This window comes from Tauraco erythrolophus, chromosome 2 (genome assembly GCF_009769465.1).
Source record: "Tauraco erythrolophus isolate bTauEry1 chromosome 2, bTauEry1.pri, whole genome shotgun sequence".
Lineage (NCBI taxonomy): Eukaryota > Metazoa > Chordata > Aves > Musophagiformes > Musophagidae > Tauraco > Tauraco erythrolophus.
The window spans coordinates 7447721-7466090 of NC_141466.1; the positions used below are offsets into that span (position 1 = coordinate 7447721).

General features: G+C 47.0%; 1 protein-coding gene across 4 annotated transcripts in view; it reads left to right on the forward strand.

Moving 5' to 3' along the window:
- SGK1 (serum/glucocorticoid regulated kinase 1) overlaps positions 1-18079 on the forward strand; it is a 78713-nt gene extending 60634 nt beyond the window's left edge. Inside the window, exons 1-12 of one of the 4 annotated variants that reach the window (XM_086631233.1) lie at positions 9648-9879; positions 12587-12662; positions 13099-13174; positions 13615-13719; positions 14193-14276; positions 14371-14502; positions 14782-14894; positions 15086-15209; positions 15542-15637; positions 15756-15911; positions 16018-16107; positions 16847-18079. In XM_086631233.1, coding sequence (XP_086487359.1) covers positions 9648-9879; positions 12587-12662; positions 13099-13174; positions 13615-13719; positions 14193-14276; positions 14371-14502; positions 14782-14894; positions 15086-15209; positions 15542-15637; positions 15756-15911; positions 16018-16107; positions 16847-17014 — 1452 coding nt within the window. In that variant the 3' untranslated portion in view covers positions 17015-18079. Of the gene's footprint in view, positions 1-9647; positions 9880-12326; positions 12480-12586; positions 12663-13098; positions 13175-13614; positions 13720-14192; positions 14277-14370; positions 14503-14781; positions 14895-15085; positions 15210-15541; positions 15638-15755; positions 15912-16017; positions 16108-16846 lie in introns of those variants that run through there. The other 3 variants (XM_086631234.1, XM_086631232.1, XM_086631235.1) reach the window with 3 other exon arrangements.
- The last annotated feature ends 291 nt before the right edge of the window (positions 18080-18370 follow it).

Below are 18370 nucleotides of genomic sequence, written 5' to 3' on the forward strand. Positions count from 1 at the left end.
ACAGTGCCAGACTCCAGTTCTCTATGGAAATGCCCCCAAAACAAGGGAAAATACTACCAAAAGAGATGCTTTGTACCCGTTTCCTGATCAGTCACACGATACTTCCTCTTTCTATACGGAGTTCCCCACGCGCTCCCACACCAGTTCTCTTTTTTTTTTTTTTTTCCTAGCAGTCTAAACATTCCGTGTTGTGAAAAGAATTCAGCATCTCAGCCGTTCCACATTTCTTGTAAGCCAACCCCGCGGAAGGGTCAGGATGCTGAGCCATGCTTGCGAAGGATGGCGTAGAGTCTGGAAGCCTGTTTTTCTTTCTGCGGAACCGATTTGAAGTAAAATGTGATTTCGAAATCTATTTAAAGATCTTCCAGGAAATGACAGTGAGTGATGAAAGAGGACCTTTTACAAGTCAGTAGCTGTAAGATATTGATCAAATAATAGTTTTTAATCAGTTTAACATTCTTAAATTGTTTTAAGAGCATTTGAATTGCCATTTTGGTCCAACCAAAGGTCCACTTGGCCCAGGACCACATTTCCAATAATGGCCAGTGTTAGATATCATTCAGAGGTAGTCATGAAACACCAGATGGTGACCTGAAAAGTGATCACTTTTTTTCCTAAGTAATCAGTCAAGCAAAGGAAACACAGAAATTAAAGAAATAATAGCCTCGAAACATTCTTAAAAAAGGCAGGAGAGTGAACAGTCAAAGCATAGCTTCATTATGGCTGGTTGCAAATTAAAACCTTATAGCTGTATCGTACAAGGTGGTCCATGGATAGTTTTCCAAAAACTTAAGCGACCCCTGAATTAACAGGATTTGAGAGACACTGTTAAAAGAGAAGGCACAAGATACTCAGAAACGCTCAGAGAAGTTTATTTCCTATCCTGGCAGCCACAAATAGGCTTATACAACAAAGTGGGACCTGATGTCTCAGGCTCCTAATATTCTTCAATATTTAAGAACACCACATCTGAGAATAAAAATGTATGTAAAGAAAAAAACACTCATTATATTAATGAAGTAGTGTTGGTTCTCACAGTTTCTAACATCGTAACAGCCTTCCCCCCCAACAACAAATCACATTTTCCTATTAAGCTGTCTTTAACAAATGTGTTCACTAGTTCGTCGGTCATTACTGTACATATAAGTATGTTCCAGTGAGCACATAGACACAAACAGAAGTCCTTTTATATTATTCTATGACTCAGCTCCCAGAGCCAAAGTGACTTGGAAGTTTACTAGTTGTGGTTGCAGCACCTAAAGACAAATATACTCGAAATAACCAGGATGAATGGTCTGGGGTTTGAGTGATTACAGATCTTTCATCAGTGTGTCCTGAGACTAGATGAAAGAGTTCTGTGTATGCTGTTCAAATTAGAAAAGTTAAACAAGCTAGAATAAATGTATATTAAATGAAAAACACAATCACAGCAATAAATATATATGTATACATAATACTAAAGATGAAAAAAACACTTTAGAGTGCCATCCCCAGACAAAGCTATCCCCAGACAAAGCTATCCCATTACTACCACGTGCTATCCATTTTGAAGCAGGTATAGTGAAATCAAAAAAGGATTAAACAGATACAGAGAGTTACTACTCCACTGAATCTGGCATATGCAGCTCATCATGTATTTTATACTTTCATATCTCAAACACTGGCACAAACAGATTTTCTTCCTTTCTGAGAAATTCCCTTCCTTTCTCTGGTCCTCGTCTGCCTATATGCAATTTCTGTAAAAAAGTGCTGAGAATCTCGAAATTGCAGAATGGGTCAAAACTTGAGCATTATTTGCAAACCTCCTGGAAACTGCATTTGATTTTGTTTCAGGGTCCAATAGCTGTGGTTTCAATCACTGTTTTGAGTCAGTCAATCTGGGTCAGCCACTAAATGAGCAAAATCGTTGCCAAGTTTCGCCACGTAGGAGGTGGCCTGTCTGTCCAAGGAGCAGAGCATGGGATTGAAAAGTCACAAGCCCTACAAAATGCTTATTCTATTTCAGGCTCATCATGTGACAATGACCCAAGTCATCCAACTTCCCCATCTCTTCATTCTTTAAAATGTCACTGTTAATATTTGCCTACGTGAGGGCTTAAAGATCTCTGGATAAGTGAAAGTCATTGGTAAGTGAAAGTCATTAATAATAGCACTAGTAACACAATTCCCTACAACTGTAGAGAAGTCCTATGCTGTGAAAGCCACTAAAGCCCACGTAGTAGCTACACTGTGCATAGCCCTTCTATATTTGAACTCTGTATTCGCCCTCAGTCATTCATCCATCTACACAAGAGGTGCAACACCAAAGGCTAAAAGTCTTGTTTCCAATCCTCTATCTCACCGGGCAGTACTTTGCTTAACCTCTCTATGTTTCAACTTCCTCACCTGGAACTTTATCTGTATTTCTAAAGAACTCCACTGTCAACAAAATACGAACTGCTTAGTAATGTTTCATATATTGAAGCAGACTGAGATGTGTTTGCAACACTGCAGAGCTCCAGGAGTTAGTTCTTCTAATGCTCTATTCAAAACACATGGAAAAGGTCAATTATCTTTCTCCTGTTTTTTGGGGGGTTGTTCCTTTTTTTTTTCCCCTGAAAAGAATATTCTACAGCATTGTTAAAGCTGTCTCGTATGAAAGACCAATGCACGTTGTTCAGCAGAGCAGAGAGATGTTGCGTTCATCTCACTGCAGGTATAGGGAGCAGTGTCACGGGGAGAATTAGGTACCATTCACACCGCGTTCACCAGTAACTGAATACGCCAGACCTGCTCTTCCCCATCCCTGTAGGCAAATGTTTTCTGAAAAAGCACAGCGTTATAAGGTTCTGAAGGAATGCGTTACAGAAGTATCACCAACTACTTGGAGTGTGGCACACTTCCAAATCTGTATCCTTTTTTTACCAGGTTAAAATGGCTACACAGCCAACGTGTGTATGCTTACCGTGCTACTATGCTTACCGTTTGCCTTGCACGCTGACTGGGAGACACATCTGCCTCCAGCTCCAGCTGTGCCAGCTGCAGAGGCTGTGCCCAGGTGCTCATCACCTGGCTGACTAATGGGAGTTAGTGGGAGCTCCCACATGGAGATGTGCCAGCTGATCCAAGGGTTGGTAACGCCCACCATGCGGGTGCTGATGAGCAGCTGCAGATGCACTGGGGTGAGGAAGCCCTTGCTGAAGGCTGGAAAGGTCATATCCTCACAGCCTACTGTCTATTGCATGACTGCATGGGTGGATGTCTGTGCTTGTCAAAACCTCCTGATTCTTATTCTTGAACTGGATGAAAATTTTGAGATAGTCAAACTCAAGTTAAGAGGAAGACACAAGAAACCTCAGAGGTGAAGTCGTCGGACCTGATATACGTGGCAGCAAATGCAAGCCTGTGTTACTCAGACAGCCAGGCTAGAGCCCTAGTAGCTCCTTTTGGTTCTGAAATCCAGTAAACCTACAGCCAAAGCATTCAAGCTTGGCTGCTTGAAGTTAAGCTCTTCTTTGTGGAATCACATAAAGCACTTACAAAAAAGTCAAGGCAGCTTCTATCAAAGTAAATGAAACCCAAAGGTTGCCAATTCACTTCAGGGCTTAAGGTATTAAAAAAAATTCAGACTAATTGGAATGCTACAAAGACATTCACAGTGCAGTGAATGACTGAACAGGTTTGAAAATAGCATCTGGAAGTGAAAAAAAGAAATTAATGCTGCAGATGTTTGTGGCTTCTTCTTTCTGTGACTTCCTGTGAAACAGCTGTGGGACTTTTTTGGCCTTATAGTAATATTCTTTGTGGTGATCGTGTGCTGTGGGAAAAGCACTTTCCTGGCATTATTTCTGACATGTTGGACAGTGGCAGGTGATGCTACCAGTTGCCAGTTCAATCTGGACACAGTTATATTTCCTTCCCTTCCCCACAAATCTGGGTTCAGGTCCTCTCTTGAAGCATGAGAAAACCTTTTAGGTGTCAGTGTTACCAAGTCCCACAGTTTTCACTGTGATAGGTAACTCCTGCTGGGAAGGGAACCAGGGCTATAGAAAAAAAATCAGATATCTAGGTAGGATTCCACCAAGGTACAGCAGATGCCTCCAGTGACTGCTCTGGCTCTTGCCATCCTAAGTTGTCTGTTTACAACACATGTAATTACACGGATGAGGAATATATATTGCTGTATGATAATCTTAATCCAGTTATTAGAATTGGAGAAAGCTAACTCTGCGTTTAATTCTTGGTTCTGCCACAGACTTCCCTCGGATGAGACACATTGTCTACCCTGTGGTTTAATTCCCACTTCTATTGAATAGAACTAATACTTCCACATCTCTCTGAGATGATATCGGGCACGGTGCAAGGCAAGATAACGTCAACTAATTTCAAGAAAGCTGGTATGGCTTGTCTATCCAGTACAATACAGAACCATGCAGGGCTACTAGCTTGAAGCCAAGGTACATAATTCCTCCTTGAGGAGCACTACGGAGCATTATACCTATATTACAAGTCTTCTCCCATGTCCATAGCTAGACCGGACTAAGCCAGGTCAGGAATCTCTGCCTATCGTGTATGGTATTTGAATTTGCCCTGAGATTTTATCTTTTTATATAAATATATATAAAACAGGAAGAAAATGGCCAGCTCTCTCAGGGTATGTTGACAATATTATCCTTTAAAGTAATTCCACATCTTGTACATATGGAGCTTCAGAAATAACAAAAAATCACCTCTGATTCAAAAACACCTCTACCACCTGTGGGTTTCAGGCTCAAATTCCTTCAATTCAACATTAGACACTGCCTGATTCAGGCCACAGATGCACTGAGTTGCCTCCAGGGTGCTTATTTATCTCTTCTGCCCAAGGAGGGTATCTTTGGTGACTATATGCCTACCTCAAATGCTAAAACTTAAGAAGCATAAATATATTACGACCACATATATAAATACATATTTTGACTCCATTTTGGACCAATTACCTAGGGCAAAATTAACACTTCTTCCCTCACCCTCTGGCTTAGACTACTTAGTCTACCCTCAGAAATACTGTAATAACCTCACTGGAAGCAATGGACTCAGATAACTAAGTGGCAAATATGTCCTAAAATAATCATAGAATCATAGAATCATAGAATCACAGAATGGTTTGGGTTGGAAGGGACCTCAAAGATCATCTAGTTCCAACCCCCCTGCCGTGGGCAGGGAAACCCTCCACTACACCAGGTTGCCCAAAGCCTCATCCAACCTGGCCTTGAACACTTCCAGGGATGGGGCATCTACAATACTTTAACAGATACTAGGGTGGTGGTTATTACAGAGAAATCCCTATAGATACAGCCTTGTTTAGTGTGCATGTTGCGTGCATCCTTCTGCCCAGGAAGCCTCTCACGCTTCCTGAAAGAAAATCTCCTAGAAATAATAAGGAATATTAAAGCAGTCAACATAACATAACGGCAAGGGACATGGTGGTATCACCAAGAGGAAAAGCATTAAGATCTGAGAGTGTGAGCCTCCCTTTAGCAGACCTGTTTTCACATCCAATTCATCTCCAACAATCTAAGTTACTGTTTTGAGTTAGCAGCCAGTTGAGCCTCTCTCTAGCAAAAATTCCTCTCTTTGACTAATTTGCTCACTATTTACACCATTTAGTGCCTTCACTCCAAGGTTGCTGGAGGGCTTACAGGCTTAAAAGAGATCTTTCTTTTAAGATAATAAACTACAAGGGTGATGATGGGGGTTTTGTATACACATAAAAGGCATTGAGGGTGATGATGGGGGTTTTGTATACACATAAAAGGCATTGAGATACCATGGTAGCAAACACCTTGTGGAACACTAGATGAAGAGATAAAGAAGGATGACCTGATAGTTAGATTAGATCAGCCATCATCTGATTTTCGCACGTATTTCCAAACGTGAGGTACAGGGAAACTTGTTCACATTGTATCCTTGACAGAAAACGCCTAAATCCACCTCTGCTATTATCCTTCAAAAGGTGAACTTTTGGAAGGAAAATCTGAGCGCTAGAGTCTGCAGACAGTGCATATTTACGCTGTTCATTCTGGAGCACGAAACAGCTCCTCACATTAGGCTGTATTGTGACCAAAGGAGACCAGCAGACCGAATTCATAGAGTTACTAAGAATCTTCATTTTTCTCATGAGCCTTTTTTGATCACTTTTCCATCCTATGCTTTCACCTCCTTTATCATACTAGCATTCTTCAGTTCTGATAAGACCAAACTCTGTGCAGTCACAGCTCATTATTTTAAGTTCGTAACAACAATAGTGAATCCAACCTGGTTTTATGAGGACTTTAAACTTTAAGCTAGAGAGGCTACACAACACTGCAAGGATTTATACTAATCTGGCGAGGGCACACTCGTACAAATGTGCTGCTTCTGCAGCCACCCCTCTCTGACTGCTAAGGGCTGAAACATCTGCAACATTTGCTCATAAAGTAACAACAGCTCCGTTAGGCTCAAATCAGTGTGCTGGAATTAAAATGGAAGTTAAGGTCATCATTTATCAGTTGTTTTAACCAAAGGTCAGTGCATCTAAAGGATGCTGTAATTTTCCACTGCTTTCTACAGGACGGGAATTACTTTTTTCTCGGTACAGCCCTGCATCACTCTATGATCCTGTGAGTGTAATCCCTTGGCACTAAAGCCTCTTATTGACAATGCAGTAAACCTGCTCCGTAAGCGTCAGAAAAGGGAAGTAAAAGATGTTCCAAATTTTGTGTTTGGCAAAATATGACCCTGAAATCAATTAGATGTTTCGAGATCAATAGGGGCTTTGGTCAATAAATCTCCCGTCAGAACAATGTCTAGCAGACCTGTTGACAGCACTCGAAAGCTCCTGATTTCAAATCTCTGCTGGGGTTGTTATTAAAGCTGTTACTCAGTTCCTTATCTATTTGCTGCTACTTGTAGACATAATTTGTCGGGGCAGGCTGGAAGTCTTGACTGAAAGTTTTGGCTGTTGCACATGAAACTGAATTACAGGGTCAGAGACAAGAACTTGTTTGTTGAGGATTTACAGGAGGAAGAGAAAAGCTTTTGAGATTTTGCCTCAGAAGACAGATGCTGTTAGGAGTGCAATCTCCTTTTGTATTCGGGGGCTATGTCACTCCTGCAGTCCAAGGCTCGAATTCCATCTTTGTTTAAATAACTCAAAGCCAAATACTGCTGAAAATATTTGCAGAATTTTAGGAAGCTTCCTTCCAGAGTCAGCCAAGTAATTCTAGGAAGAGTTCAACCTGCTGCATCCTAAGGTCTTGATTCGGCAAGATAAGTAGGCAGGAATTCATTCATTTAGCATTGAATTCATTGCCAAACTGAAGTTCAGAAGCTATCTGAGAATCTAATTCCTCAGGGATGGAGGCACTGAATTACATTCATAAATCTTCCTCCACAGCGGACAGCGAGGACCAAGGACAGAATCAGAGGAAGAGAGCTCACAAATTCCAGTTACCATGTGGGCTGCTGAAGCCTCTGACCTTCCTGAAGGGCAAGATGGAAAAGTTTCTGTGTGCCCAGTAAGCACTGTGAGGCAGGACTAACATCTATCCATCCACCATAGATGAAAAAACCTTCCAAACAGGGAGACTTCTCTAGGGAGACAAATTTCCACAGTCCAGCTGCTGCTGAAGGGGCTTTGAACCGCGTTGGCCAACACAAGCCCACACTAGTGATGTGTGCATGCTCATTCTTCAAGATAAATTCAATCACATCTCTCCTGGCATTACGTTGGGCATGTCCCAGTCTCTGTGTCAGCAGGACCCTGAGGTTACCCATACCGGCAAGCCAGCATGTCGTGCCTGCCCTGCCCTTGTGCCTTGGCAGCCCACAGTTCCCACAGAGTCTGTATCTTTCTGTATCTCTCACAGCGCAGCAGTGGGGCCCTGTTTTGGATGCTGGCATGGTGAAGAGCTTGACAAGCATCTGTTTACCTAACGCTGCTTTTACAGGGAGTACAGTTATTTAGCAGAGTCAAATGCTTTACATGAGGTTACAAATCAAATCAGTTCTCTTTCTTCTTGCCAGTAAGCAGCAGTTCCTGGGGTTTCGTGAGCTGGTTAAACTCTGTGACTATAAAACCAGTATCATGCCACTCAGAAGTGCAATATAAGACTATCAGAACAAAGGTACGGGCCCAAGGTCCACGGAGGTCAGTGTGGGTTACTAGCACCAGCTAGCAGTGCACTGCTAAGGGAGAGGGCAAGAACAGGCAACTATTCAATGATTTGCCCCCAAAACAGCCCTGACTCCCAGGAGTTTGTGGTCCAGGAACATTCCAGGTTAGACACGCTGCTTTTGTAGTAAAATCTTTTTTTTTTTCTATTGATTTGTCCAGCCAGTCTTGAGCCCATACAGACTTTTGGCGTGCACACATCCTGCAGCAGAAGTTCTGTAACTTCTAGTATTTCTTGTATGGAGTCTCCCTTTCCTTTTTATTTTGAATGTCCACCTTCTACTTTATTCATTCTATTTTGAAAAATTATTTAGCAGTTGAGGATAATTTGTCAAAATTTTAGTCTGAGGGGGAAAGGAAAGTAACATGAGTGCGAAACATCACTATAAAGTTTTTAATTCTTCTCTTGTATTGACTTTTAACTCCTAACCCACTGACTACACAAATTCTTGATGCAAACTCTTGGAATTTATTGAGGTTTTCACAAGGTCTGATGCTTTTCTACAAGACTTGACTTTCGAATAAGGGGATCTTTGGGTATCTTTTCCTTGCTGTGTTCTCTCACCCGTTTCAAGTGTTAAGGTGTTTGCTGCCATCGGCATAGAGAAGAATTTTACAACGCAACCTTAGAACACTCAGGCTTTTAAGCCAAACCTCGGGCTTCTGAGAACGCAGTTCATGACTTTAAAACGCCGCGGGAATTATAAATAAGAATAACTCGTCCCTCGGGAGAAATTCCTCCCTTCCACATTAAAAACGCCCGTGCCGTGACTCGCCCGCCGCCGGGCCGGAGGACAAGCGGCACCTCCGGTGCGGGGAGGGGGCCAGGGCCCTGGCGGCCCCCGCAGCCGGCAGGTGGGTGTCGGAGGGACGGACGGACGGAGGGACAGAGTCTTCCCGCGGCGGGGCGCGGCCGGCGGTGCGCGGCGCCGGGCCGGGCCGGGCCGCGGCGGGCGGCGGGGAGCGGAACCGCGCGGGCGGGGGGCGCCGCCGGGGCGCTGCCGGCGGAAGGCGCTGGGTGCCAGGTCGGAGCGGGGCGCCGGTGCCGCCCCGGCGCTATCCGGCCAGCGGGGAAGCCCGGCCGGCAGCCGCAGCCCTCCGCCCCCCGCGGGCAGCGGCAGCCCCCCGCCCCGCCTCTGCCCGTCGGGGCGCGGAGCCTTTTTTTGGGGGGGGGAGGGCAGGACCCGCACCGGGGGTGCGCAGCCGCTCGCACCGCGCCGTGGGGGGGGGGGGGAAGGGGAGCGTGGGCAGCGCCTTTTTCCGTGGGGCAGGGTCAGCCGCTGCCGGCAGGTCAATTAGGGCTGAAATGCCCCCCCCGCCCCTTCCTTTCCCTCCCCTCCCCTCCTCTCCCCTCCCCTCCCCCCCCACCCTTGCCTGTGTGCGTGTGCGCGCTGATTACAGTAATTTTGAGGGTGATGTTGCAACGGGGCAGAGTGTGCGGGGCGGCCCGTGCTGAACTTTATAACGCTCCCGCATGTCAGCCGCCCTCGATATTGCGACCGTAAACGGGTCAGCGGGAGCGGCGGCCGGGCTCGCCGCACTCGCCGCCTCCCTCCTGCCTCCGGGCCGCCCGGCCAGGAAGGGGAGTTATTTGGGATTACGGCGGCGGCCGGGAGCCCAGTCACAGCCTCAGCGCTGCCGCGCCGCGCCCGGGGCCTCGGCAGGGAGCGAGATGAGGGGCAAAGAGGAGAAGTCGTCGCTGAAAGGTGGGTTTCACCGCTCAGCCGGCGGGACACCCTGCCCTGGCAGGAGAACTGCACCCCGCGGGGGAAATAACCCCTCCAGCGGCGGGGCACCGGAGGATACGGGGTGATGCCTGCGGGGTACAGCCGGGGCAGCGTTTGGCACGGAAAGGGGCCAGGTGACTTGGCAAGAGCAGTGGAGCCCTTGCCAAAAGAGCGGTGCAAAGCGGGGGCGAGGGCGGTGGGGTAACCGGCCGGAGCGGGGTCAGCGGCGGGCAACGGTGCGGCCGCGCTCGGGCTGTGCCGTGGGCGCTTGCGGGCAGCGTGGGGGGCCGCGGCGGAGCGGGGAGGAGGGAGGTGGGCTGCAGTCCGTGGCGGGTTGTGCAGAGGAGCGGGGGAGGCTGTGCTGGAGCCTGCCGGAGGGCAGGGAGACGCCGGCCCCTGCGCACAGCTGAGGTGAGCGGGCCGGGGCGCCACGTCGTAGCCCGGAGGGGGATGCCAGGGGAGCAGTGAACTGGGGACGGGAAGTCCAGTTAGCCTCAAAACTGCGGGTCTCGAGTAGTTTTTAACAGCAGCACTCTGAAAGCAGTCCAGAGGAGGCGGGGGAAACTGGCTGCTCCTATTCCAATCTATCAAGTTTTGGGGTTTGTTTTTGTGTTTTATTTTGGTCTCCGCTTCCATTAATGAGAGTGGCAGTTTTTGCAAGAGAGTGAGGAAGGCAACAAGTGGGAGAAGCTAAAGCCCGCCAGCCTCAGCCAACTTTTCCTTGCTTCTCCCGTCGATCCTTCCTTCCCTGGCGCCGGCTCCCTTGCACTCCCCCCGCGCCGTGTCTGCGGGGCCGGGCAGGGCCCCCACCTCCGCTCCGGGCAGGACACCGGCGGCTCGGTGCGGAGAGCAGCGGAGCCGGCAAGCATCCCTTTTCGCTCTTTCGCTGTAAAACCTTTGCAGCGCTTTGTCAGAGCTGCGCCCGCCTCGCCGGTGTTATCCCCCTACTCCGGGTCATCCCCTCTTGCTGCTCAGGGTGAGCTGCAGCATTTGACGGCTGCTGTGCTGGGGGTGCTTCCCATCGCCCCCCCGCCCCGAGGCAGACGATGCAGGCGGCTGCCAAGCGATGCCGCCCAGCGGCCGGCTGCGGCTACGGGAGGAGGCAGCAGCAGCGGGTGCAGAGAAAACAAACCCCAAAAAAAAAAACGGGCACAAAAAAAAAAAAAAAGGCTCCAGCCTGGCGGGAGGACGGGGGCACGTTGCAGCTGGAGCCGCTGGCCGCTGCCCAGCGCCCTTCGCTCAGCCAGCGAGGCGAAACACGCGCCTGAAAAACGCCCCGTCGGGTGGAAAGTTCCACCCGCCCGTGGAGCGCAGGAGCCCATCACCCCCGGCCGCGCCTGCCCGCTGCGAGGGCTGCGAGCGGGGGTGCGCCCCGGGGGAGAGTTAGGGGTCGGCCGGGGGGGGGCCGCGATCCCCTTCGCCGTGCCTGCCTGCGCCCCCGGGGCTGGGGTCCGCGGCGGCGGCGTTTTACCTGGTGCTTCGTGCCCGCACCGGCGCTCCGGAGGCGCCCCCGGTGCGCCCGCAAGGAAGCGGCTGGGCAATTAAGTGCCGGGAACACGGTGTTCCCAAGTGACCGTGTACAGTGGAAACAAAAACTGCGGAGCGGGGCTGTTTTGGGTTTCGTGTTTGGGTTTTTTTTTTTCCTCCCTTTTGCATTTGTCCTGTCCTCGGTCATCTCCCCACCTTTTCTAGAAGCAGATCTCAGCCCTCTCCTCCAAGTTCAAGGGACTGGTTTGGTTTTTTCCCCCCTCGTTTCCCTTTTTGGCATTAAAAAAAAAGACGCTTTGTTTTTTTGTTTGGCTTTGGGTTTTTTTTTTTCCTTTTCCCTTTCAGTAATGTTCCAGCCGGGATGAGGGCAGTGCACAGGAGGGACATTTGTTTGTTTTATTGAAAACCGGGCAGGAAATCTTGTTCTCCTGAGTCACTCCGGCTCCTTCAAGGAAACGTCAGCGTCCCTTATCGTCGCTCACCCGGGGCGCCGGGGGCCGGGAGCGGACGCGGGCTGGGGCGGGGGGAGACACACACACTTTTAAGAGGTGCTCGTCCAGGATAGAGCCAGATTTCAACTTTATATAACCGCAATAAAAAGAAAGTCGGGGGGGGGGGGGGAAGAAGGGGGCAGAAAAAGACGGGACTGGAGGAGTTTGTTATGGAAAAAAAAAGATAGTAATAAAGGGATTTGATGCTCTGCACCGTGGGGATGCTGGGGGGGGGGGGGGGGGGGGGCGGCTACCCCGGGGGGGGGGGGCGCCGAAGGTAGGGCTGTGAAGTTCGTCGTCCTGTCCGTCCGCCCCCCCCTCCCCCCCGCCGTGGCCGCCTCCGAGGACGTCGTGGGGGGGAGGGGGGGAATGGGAGGACGGGGACGAGCGTCGCCGCCCCTCCCCGGTCCCGCCCATCACCGTTGCCACTTAAGCGCCGTCCGGTGCCTCGCCAAGGCAGTGCGGTGCTGGGAGCTGGTGGTATCGTACGCTAGTTAGTTATTCCCCTTCTCGCTCCGAAAATGACCGTGAAAGCAGCCGAGGCGTCGGGTCCCACCTTGACCTATTCGAAGATGAGGGGGATGGTGGCCATCCTCATCGGTGAGCGGCCGGGGGACTTCTCCGAGGATCTTAGGAGGGGCTGTGATTTTTCTAGCAGAATGGCTTAACGATTTTATTTCTCCTTTCCTTCTCCTTTTGCTTTATAGCTTTCATGAAGCAGAGAAGAATGGGGCTAAACGACTTCATTCAGAAGATAGCCACCAACTCCTACGCATGCAAGCAGTGAGTATCAGAAATTTCGGCTGGATTTCGGTCGCAAATATCACTACGTATGACGAGATGTAGTTAAAAAAAAATGTTTGTTTACTGTAATGCCTCTGGCATGACTGTTACGGAAGGGTTAATTGCTCTTCTTGAAGTACTAGTCACTTGGCAACAAGTCTTGGCAAACTGGGTTTGGGAGAAGTCAGGGGGGTGGGATTTCTGAAGCCCCGTCCCTATTTTGAACTGTTCTTACAGTATAAATACATTTCTTTGTATGACAGAATTTGCTTTCCCTAGCTTGATTTTACTCCTTAAGTCAAATAGATTGTTTCAGTTGCCTTCTGTAACAGCCCAAAATAAAACTCGTCTTTTGCAATACGTGCATGCCCTCTGGTGGAAACATCTGCCTGATGCTTCTGGTACCTCTTCTAATCATGCATGCTTATCCTTGCAGCCCTGAAGTTCAGTCTATCTTGAAAATCTCCCAGCCTCAAGAGCCTGAACTTATGAATGCTAATCCTTCTCCTCCGGTAAGCAGATTTTACTCAATGAAGCATTTTTAGGACATCAAATCGGCCGGTAATAGAAGCGTTGCAAAATTAGCATCATGAGCATTGTTTTAGTTCAGCTCATAGCACGCCGATGTAACTGGGTAAAAGAGTAATCAGGTTAGGCTGAAACTCCTTTCTGACAGGGAGAATGAAATTTAAAAATAGCTTTATTAGCTGTTCCTTCATTATGGAACGTAGGTAAGACCTCAACAAGAACTGTAGCTGTTACACTCTTCTTAGGCAGTACCTGAAGTTTAAGATATCTAGCAGAGATCACGGTTAAATTTTTAGTGATAAGAAGAGTGCTAATGTTCACTTTCAGGGTCACTTCATTTATATTTTTTAAAAAGAGACATTTGTGAGACTCTCACTACCAAGCTGTTTTAATAAATGTGGTTTCTATCTGTTCATTTTTCTAGCCCAGTCCTTCACAGCAGATCAATCTTGGTCCATCATCCAACCCACATGCCAAACCATCAGACTTTCATTTCTTAAAAGTGATTGGAAAAGGCAGTTTTGGGAAGGTAAATCTAACTTCTTTTTGCTGTGATTTATTTACTCTTCAGCTCTTGTATGTAATGCCTGAGGGTCGGGTTTGGACTGGCTACTGGCTTTGGTAAATGGTGGTCATTTAAACCAGAGCTGAGCATGTCCTGCTGCCCAGTGCCTGGCTCCCTGTGTAGCTGCAGGGAGAAGGAGCAGGGTGCTGCATTTGAAAGAGTCTTCTATAAAAGAGCGAGGGAGTGAGGAGGCAGTGGTGCTGGGAAGAATATGCACATGACTTTCAGAGAGGAAGGGAACTAGACATAAAAACTGTAGGCTGGATTTATCTGCCAGAGCGGTGATAACGTTAGGTGTTTCCAGCAACGGGCCTGCATGTGGGACCAGAGGGATGTAGCAGTGCTCAGCAGTTAACGTAAAGGCTTGTTTCCAGTTGTGTTTGCAAGTTGTTCTGTATTTCAGTATTGCTTAGTTCTGGGATTTTGTCCTCTTTCAGGTTCTCCTTGCACGGCATAAGGCAGAAGAGCAGTTCTATGCTGTTAAAGTCCTGCAGAAAAAAGCAATCCTGAAGAAGAAGGAGGTAAGCTGCTTCTTCGTGATGCCATTGCCATGTCCATCAAATATGTTTTTGCTAAGCAAGTGTACTGAACATTAATGATTTCTCATGTTTTCAGGAGAAGCACATTATGTCAGAGCGCAATGTCCTGCTGAAGAATGTGAAACACCCCTTCCTGGTCGGGCTTCACTTCTCCTTCCAAACCGCAGACAAATTGTATTTTGTCCTAGACTACATCAATGGCGGAGAGGTAAGCAGTAAGAAAATGAAATAGTATTTCCTATCATGTGCACGGTGGTAGGGTAGACTTTTTCACCCTTCCTTCTAAATAAGAGTTGCGAGGGGAGAAGTCATGAGGGAAACACTAGTAGATTGAATGTCTCCAGCCTGCCAAGTTTTGAACTACCAAAGGATCGTTAGGCCATTTCCTGCTATTGTTCTCCTCGCTATATATGTTGAGTCTAATTAAGTGCATTGTTAACAGGCTTTGGCGCCATTCACACAACTTTGTTCTGTCTGTCTCCTGTAGTTGTTCTACCATCTCCAGAGGGAACGTTGCTTCCTGGAGCCGAGAGCCCGATTTTATGCTGCTGAAATTGCCAGTGCGCTGGGCTACCTGCACTCCCTCAACATTGTTTATCGGTAAGCAACCTTCTTGGGTTTGTTGGACTGAAAACCTGCATGCTTTGTTGAATAAGCCTTGAAAAGTGGATCTCGATACGAGCTCAGAATTGCTTTTAATTATTTTTCTTGACTTAGTGTCAATTGCACCTGAAATATTCTCACTCTAGCTCCTCTAACCAACGCTTCTCTTCTTTCATCTCTTCCTACAGTGACTTGAAGCCGGAGAATATCCTGCTCGATTCGCAGGGACACATTGTCTTGACTGACTTTGGACTCTGCAAAGAAAACATTGAGCACAATGGCACGACCTCCACCTTCTGCGGCACACCAGAGGTATGGCCAGCCCTCAGCTCACCACCCACAGGACAGCACCAAGTGCTGTCCTCATCAGTGAAAACCAACATCTCCCATGTATATTTATGGTGGGCGTATTATGGGTCTTAGAGTATCAGGCTGCCAGTGGAGGATGTGTAGGACACATAGAGCTTGTTGAGCAGGAGAGAACAGCTCTTGAGCCATCTCCCTGTTTATAAATAGCTTGCAGCTTTCCGGTAGTTGAGGTATTACTGGGATTCAGTAAGCTGCTTTCATTCAAGAATGGGGAGGCTTTCCTAATGATAAAGATCTCTCTGGCTAACGCGGCTCTCATTCCTTCTCTTACACAGTATCTCGCTCCTGAAGTTCTTCACAAGCAGCCCTATGACCGGACTGTGGACTGGTGGTGCCTTGGAGCAGTCCTGTATGAGATGCTGTATGGCCTGGTAAGCAACAAATCCTGCGTGGCAGATGAAACTACCTTACTCGCCCTTTCCCTGCAAGAAACCCCGTGACCACCCGTCAGCCCTGTTAAGTTGGGTCTCTCCTTTGCCATTCCCACAGCCGCCCTTCTACAGCAGGAACACGGCAGAAATGTACGACAACATCTTGAACAAACCCTTGCAGCTCAAGCCAAACATTACCAACTCAGCCAGACATCTCCTGGAAGGCCTCTTGCAGAAGGACAGGACAAAGAGGCTCGGCGCCAAGGAGGACTTTGTAAGTGCAAATGGGCTGTTGCCTGTGGGCAGCACAGGAGGATGACTGTGCCATACTGCTCACGTTAGCTTGGGTCTGAATTAATCTATTTTTCTCTCTGTAACAGATGGAGGTTAAGAATCACATCTTCTTCTCCCCAATTAACTGGGATGATCTCATTAATAAGAAGATTACACCCCCTTTTAACCCAAATGTGGTACGTATTGCTTCTAATTACAGAATGTATGGAGAGTGTCTTTTTGCCCTTTGTCTTTGTGGGGTGCCCAGGAGCCGGGGGAACCGGCCAGATGGCTGTGCTTGGGGAACACAGCTTTTCCTTCCCTTGTGGCTGTCCAGGCAAGGTTAAAAATAAGCAATAGCTGCCTTTTTGCTGATGGGCAATCTAAATTTAGCTGGGTTTTTTGGCCTCTCACAAATGCTTCATTTGCGTGGCTATTTTCAAATAATCCCCAGCATCCCCATTTTACTGAAGGGGAAGGTAAGGGGTAGAAAGCGAGTAGCTTCCCAAGGGCAGAGTTACATTTGGCTTTTGAGACACTAACATGTAAAGAAAGGGATCTGGTTGTGGAGGTTGTTCTCTTTCACTCCCTGAGCATTTTATAAACTAGATTTAATAACTTGCCCAGAGATCAAAGTCCTCCCCTGCAAACGGCAGCATGGCAGAGTGGCATGTTTGCATTTGACTTTTGTTGCATGAGCTTAGTTGGAGGGTAGCGTATTAAATTGAATCATCTTGGTTTTAGTGAGACACTATGCAGCAGGATACCAAAATAAAAAAAAATTATCAAACTAAAACTGGCAAAGGCTGTTAAACAGTGGGCCCGACATGATAACACTGTGAGTCTCTGCACAAGGGTGCTTGTCCCCATTTTGAATTGAACTGCGCGCTCCCAAAACAGTTGGGTCTAAATCCTCCTTTTCTGCCCTTTCCACAGAGTGGCCCCAGTGACCTGCGACACTTCGATCCGGAGTTTACAGATGAGCCCGTCCCCAACTCCATCGGCCAGTCCCCGGACAGCATCCTCATCACCGCCAGCGTCAAAGAAGCCGCTGAGGCTTTTTTGGGCTTCTCTTATGCCCCACCTGTGGACTCTTTCTTGTGAACGTTTTTCTTTCTTTCTTTTTAAATAATAATAACTATTATTTTTATTTTTGTTTGGCCTTCTGGTGGAACTGCCAGTTGACCACTCATCTTGAAAGAGAATTTGCACATTTCCACCACGGCAGCTTTGCAGCCTTAATTTCAACTACACTGTTTGCTGGAAGCTTTTTTGAAGAGCACATCACTCTCTAAATGAGCTTTACAGGCTTTTCGTTTCCATTCGTTCTTCCCCCAAAGTGGTGCTGTCTCCTTGGGAAAGAAAAACAAAAGTGACTGCTGCCATAGACTGCTACAGCAGATCGTAGGAGTAAGAACGAGATTCTTTGAAATCGTGCTCCGAAAAGCCTTGCCTGAAGATCTATCTGAACGTGATAAGGATTTTATGAAATGTGCCTTTTTCTGATGAGATCTTGTGAGCTCCAGAGCTTTCCCTGTTGCAGAGTGTGTTTCTCAGTTCATTTATGTGGGTTTACTATGTGAACAAATGGTATGCGTGTGGTCAGCGTACTACAGATGGACTTAGTTTAAAGCATCAATGTGACACTTGCAGGATACCACAATGTGGGGCATTGTTTGTTTCTTCCATATTTGGAAGATAAATTAAATGTAATTTTGAAATTTCTTTTGTAAATCTATACAGTCAATTAAAATTATTGAAACGGGCTCACAATGACTTGTATCCAAATGCTTGAAGAAAGCATTGCTGCTATGAAAAAAGATTTCTATTTTTAGAAAGGGTTTTTATGGACCAAAATGCCCCAGCTGCAGTCGGTCAAAGCTGTTGGTTTCTTTTTTTTTTCTTTTTTTTTTCTTTTTTCATTTAAAAGATGTCATCTGTAAAATGGGCATTATTTATGGTTTTGGGTTTGGGGGTTTTTCATTTCTGATTGTATGTATTGTAAAAAAGATCTGTACATTAAGTTGTAACTCTAGATGTATATTTAATCTTACAGACTTACTTGTCATGTATACCATCATTGTAATGTAATATAATTAACATGACCTATATGTATCATATTTTTTTTGTGACCAAACCCATTGGTTTGCAGTAAAATCCTGAAAAATACTTCCATAAATTCTTGTCATTTTTTATTTTAGACCAAAGATTTTTCTCCCTGAAAATATTTAGCCAGCTTTTTAAAAAAAAATAAGAGCATATCTGAGCTGCCAATCAGCTGAGATCCTTGTGTCATTTTGCTTAGGTGTGTGATAGTTACTCTGTCAAACTGCGCCCATACAAGTCTCACCATGGATACACCTTGGCAAAATACTTGGTCTTCCAAATGTGGGTGTTCGAGTGGGTGTGTATCAGTGTGAGTGTTCTTCTGTGGTACAAATGTTCACACTTCCTTGAAAT